This window comes from Curcuma longa, chromosome 11 (assembly GCF_044706935.1).
Source record: "Curcuma longa cultivar G26 ecotype Majalengka, Jawa Barat chromosome 11, ITB_CL_G26_1.1, whole genome shotgun sequence".
Classification (NCBI taxonomy): Eukaryota; Viridiplantae; Streptophyta; class Magnoliopsida; order Zingiberales; family Zingiberaceae; genus Curcuma; species Curcuma longa.
The window spans coordinates 18,052,722-18,057,741 of record NC_133871.1 but is presented as its reverse complement, the minus strand read 5'-3'; the positions used below and the strand labels follow the sequence as shown (position 1 = coordinate 18,057,741).

Below are 5,020 nucleotides of genomic sequence, written 5' to 3'. Positions count from 1 at the left end.
AACTCCTTCGTGGTTTTCTTCCACAATGAAGCAGGAGTTGGCGCGCAACCCATGGGCGCCCCTTGGATTCTTCCTCACTCCCTCCCTCCCTGCATGCCTGGCCCTTGACTCCGCCGCTTCTTGTCTGCTTCCTCAGCGACTTTTTGTCCCCTTCTGCGGCCGCGTTTCGGCGCCATTCGCTATATATCTCTCCCCCTCCGATCGCAGAGCAGCAAGAAACCCACTTCTCTTCGTGCTCGCCACCTGTTCGACGAAACTCCAAGGTGAAATTTGTTCTCTCCAGTGTTTGTCGGTGCTTCAGTGCTCCTTTGTATGTGCAATTTTGATCTGTTGTTAGTCGATTTCTTCGATTAATTAGCGTATCATTGATATCGGAAGAAGAAGAAGAAGAGATGAGCAGTGTGAATGATCACACCACTCTGCACTACTACTTCGAGCAGGAGCTGGCGTCGGAGTCTGAGCCCGAGGCCGGCCGCTCGGTGGGCTTCAGCGGGCCTCTGGGCGCCAAGAAGCGGAGCGTAAGGTTGAAGGACGCCACGGCGGGGACGGCTGACGATGGCAACAACTACGTGGAGATCACGCTGGATGTCAGGGACGACGCCGTCGCGATCCAGAGCGTCCACTCCGCCGGCGCCGATCTGGAGGCGGCGCTGGTCGCTCGCGACCTGGAGCGGCGCTCCTCCAACGTCGTGGCCAAGTTGAAGCAGGTGGGGCAGGAGTTCCGGCGGCTGGCGTCGTCGTCGTCGTTAGTGTCGGGGTCGCGGCAGAACATGGCGCAGCTCGACAGGACCAAGTCCAGCGCCGCGCAGGCCATCAAGGGGCTCCAGTTCGTGACAAAGAATGTCGCCAGCGAGGGGTGGCCGGAGGTCGAGCGCCGCTTCAACGAGCTCGCAGTCGATGGAATGCTTCTCCGGTCGAGATTCGGCAAATGCATAGGTGAGATAGCGATCGCAATTAGGTTCAAAGTTCAATTTTTATGGAATCTGACACATCAATTTCTCTCAAAATGTAGGAATGGTGGGATCGGAGGAGTTCGCCGGCGAGGTGTTCGACGCACTTGCCCGACGGCGCGGCATCACCACCACCGTGCTGACCAAGGAGGAACTCCGCGAATTCTGGGAGCAGCTCTCCGACCAAAGCTTCGATGCGCGTTTGCAAACCTTCTTTGACATGTATCCATCATACTCGAACCAATTTAATACAATTCCAGTTGCTTTCATGATCTGAAATTGAATCGACCATGAAACAGGGTGGACAAGAACGCCGACGGCAGGATCACAGAGGAAGAAGTTAGAGAGGTACGTTAACAAATTCCAACTCTTCAACAACAAGATTCAATTTTTAAGATGTCTCTGGATTCAGATCATCGCCCTCAGCGCATCTGCCAACAAGCTATCGAGTATCCAAGAACGAGTGGAGGAGTACACGGCATTGATCATGGAAGAGCTCGACCCCAATAACTTGGGCTATATCGAACTCTACAACTTAGAGATGCTGCTTCTGCAACCGCAGGGGCAGCAACCGTCGTCGAGGCTCTGTGCGAGCAGCAACAACATGAGCCAGATGCTGAGCCAGATGCTGGTGCCGACCAAGGACCGGAACCCAGTGCGGCGATGCTGGCGGCGGATCGGCTACTTCATGGAGGACAACTGGAAACGCGTGTGGGTGATGGCCCTGTGGCTCGCCATCTGCGTCGGCCTCTTCGCCTGGAAGTTCAACCAGTACCGCCACCGCGCAGTCTTCCAGGTCATGGGCTACTGCGTCACCACCGCCAAGGGCGGTGCGGAGACGCTCAAGTTCAACATGGCGCTCATCCTCCTCCCCGTCTGTCGCAACACCATCACCTGGTTCCGCAGCAAAACCAAGCTCGGCGTCGTCGTCCCCTTCAACGACAACATCAACTTCCACAAGGTAACTAATCTATTCAAAAATCTCATTTTTCGGCCAAAAAAAAAAAAGATTTCCGAAGCTACCGATGGATGAACAGGTGATTGCGGCGGGGATTGTAGTCGGCGCGGCGCTCCACATCGTAGCTCACCTGACCTGCGACTTCCCGCGGTTGCTGCACTGCACCGACGCCGAGTACGAGCCGCTGAAGCCCTTCTTCGGTGAGCGGCGACCGCCGAACTACTGGTGGTTCGTGAAGGGTACGGAGGGGTGGACGGGGGTGGTGATGCTGGTCCTCATGGCGATCGCCTACGTGCTGGCGCAGCCCTGGTTCCGCCGGAACCGGCTCAGCCCGACCAACCCCCTCCGCCGGCTCACCGGATTCAACGCCTTCTGGTACTCGCACCACCTCTTCGTCGTCGTCTACGCGCTCTACATCGTCCACGGCTACTGCCTCTACCTCATCAAGAAATGGTACAAGAAGACGGTGAGTGACGATCGAAAAGTAAACAAACCCTCCTAGAAATGGCACTTCAAATTCTTATTATAAAAAATTTCAGACTTGGATGTATCTGGCTATCCCTCTCACATTGTATGCCTGTGAGCGGCTGCTGCGTGTCTTCAGGTCAGGCTCCGAAACAGTGAAGATTCAAAAGGTACACTTTTCAATTAGCTTCCTTATTTGGAAAGTATATATAGATTCTCTTGTATGCTGCTTCAAACAGACCATTAGAGAGAGGCCAAACTGTCTACTGATCATCATCATCCTTAAACCTATACAATTGTAGAAGATGAAGAACTTCTAAATCTATTTAGGGTTTTGTGTGTGGATGTAGGTTGCTGTTTACCCAGGGAATGTGTTGGCTCTCTACATGTCTAAGCCTCAAGGTTTCAGATACAGGAGTGGGCAATACATCGTCGTCAACTGTGCTGCTGTCTCCCCATTCGAATGGTAATCAAGCTTGTTAGTGATCCCCCTTTAGGTGAACAATGGCTGATGTGGTTCAATTGGTAGGCATCCTTTCTCCATTACATCGGCTCCCGGCGACGACTACATCAGCATCCATGTCCGCACCAGAGGCGACTGGACTTCACAGCTCAGAGCTGTGTTTTCTCAGGTAACTAACAAGAAAGGAAAGGGCGAAATGAAGTTTTCAGAAGAGATCCGTAATACAACTGCTGATTATCTGCTCGAACAGGTCTGCCAACCTGCAAAGAGCGACCAGAGTGGCCTTCTCCGAGCTGATCTAGTGCAGGGATCAATCGGGCCGAGGTTAATAATTCTATCTTCTTCCTACTGCTGCATCTCCATGATTTTGATCATGAAACTGAAACTGAACTGAATTGAATCAGAATGCCGAAGTTGCTGATCGACGGCCCCTACGGCGCCCCCGCGCAGGACTACGAGCACTACGACGTTCTCCTCCTCATCGGCCTCGGCATCGGCGCCACCCCCTTGATCAGCATCGTCAAGGACGTCCTCAACAACGTCCAGCAGCAGAAGCGAGAGGATCGGCATGGTGACGGCGACAGCAGCGACGGCAAGAAGTTTATGACGCAGAGGGCGTACTTCTACTGGGTGACCCGGGAGGAAGGGTCGTTCGAGTGGTTCCGGGGGATCATGAACGAGGTGGCGGAGAAGGACGAGGAGGGGGTGATCGAGCTGCACAACCACTGCACCAGCGTGTACGAGGAGGGCGACGCCCGCTCCGCCCTCATCCTCATGCTGCAGGCGCTCCACCACGCCAAGAACGGCGTCGACATCGTCTCCGGCACCCGAGTGAGGACCCACTTCGCCCGCCCCAACTGGCGCGCCGTCTTCAAGCGCATCACCCTCAACCACCCCGGCAAGATCGTCGGTGAGTTCTTGTTTTTTATCTTTTCTGTTGATTTAGTTTATGATCGATTGTGAATGATTTCAGGCGTGTTCTACTGCGGAGACCCGCTGGTGATCGGAGAACTACGACGGCTGTCCCAAGATTTCTCTCATAGGACCACCACCAAATTTGTGTTCCACAAGGAGAATTTCTAATTAATTAGTTCTTAATTTTCTAGGTGGATTCTATTCGCTCGATATTATTCTTTGTGTAATATTCATCACATAATGTTAAAATAAATACTCTTCATATGTCAAAAACAAAAACAGAAACAAAAACAAATTGCAACACAAATTCTTTATGTAATGTTCATCGCAATTAACCCTGGGGCCTGGACAAGAATCGGTCAGCGGTATATACGGAATGATGATTTATGAAATGACTGTATTGCCCTTTTCTGGTTCAGTCGAGTTGACTGAACCGAACCAGAGTCGCAATTAAAGGGTTAACATAAAGTTAAAGGTTTCCCGGTAAAAAAAAGATCTCTATCGAATATGTAATTGTTCTCTACCTTGCATAATAATATTTTTTTAGTTTACAATAATATTAAAATTTATATTAAGATTTTTGTAATTTTTTTAGTATGATTTTAAAGAGTAATTGTGGTGTGTCTACTTGATTAGTTTAGACCATTTGACGATATAAACTACACATCAATACAACTTCTATTCGAGTTAAAATATTTAATTTTGTTGTTTCTATTGAGATTTTAGTTTGGTGATTCACTGGTGAATTATCTTTGAGATTGATTGAGTTTTCTAATGATCTAACGAAGGGAGAGATTGTCTGAAATCTTTTGTTGATGAAAAAAACACTTAGATTATCTACGAGATTTAATTAGAAGTTAAAATGGGCACCAAGACGAGGGTTCAGCGTTGCCACTCCGATGCTTAAGTTGACACAGAGACTAAGAGAATGTGAAAGCAATAGAATAATGGGGGAAGAAGGAGATGAAGTGTGTGTAGCCATGGCCTCGCGTGTGCTTTTTTGGAACTTATATAACTGTTGAAAGAGCATCTCTACATCATTATTAACTAGGAGGTTAGATTTAATAGTTGTTTCTTGCCTTTCCATTAAATGAATGTCGTGTGTTATGTAGGAGAGCATCTGAAAAATCAAGTCTGACAACCATATGATTGTTCCTCTGTTTATTCATTGTGTTATGCTCAAGAATATTCATAGTGATTGTTACTAGACTCTTGTAGAGTGCGAGCCTCAGCTATGGATGATGCGAAGTGGCTTTGAAGGTTGGAGTG

At 49.5% G+C, this 5,020-nt stretch overlaps 1 protein-coding gene across 1 annotated transcript; it reads left to right on the top strand.

Moving 5' to 3' along the window:
• The first annotated feature begins 236 nt into the window (after window positions 1–236).
• Window positions 237–4,153, top strand: LOC141838505 (respiratory burst oxidase homolog protein B-like). The gene is made up of 12 exons (XM_074726011.1): window positions 237–263; window positions 359–936; window positions 1,013–1,172; window positions 1,250–1,298; window positions 1,363–1,911; window positions 1,988–2,374; window positions 2,448–2,543; window positions 2,724–2,839; window positions 2,903–3,005; window positions 3,087–3,160; window positions 3,241–3,746; window positions 3,810–4,153. The coding sequence occupies exons 2-12, from the start codon at window positions 393–395 to the stop codon at window positions 3,917–3,919; spliced, it is 2,694 nt and encodes an 897-aa protein (XP_074582112.1). The 5' UTR covers window positions 237–263; window positions 359–392; the 3' UTR covers window positions 3,920–4,153.
• Window positions 4,154–5,020: the final 867 nt, after the last annotated feature.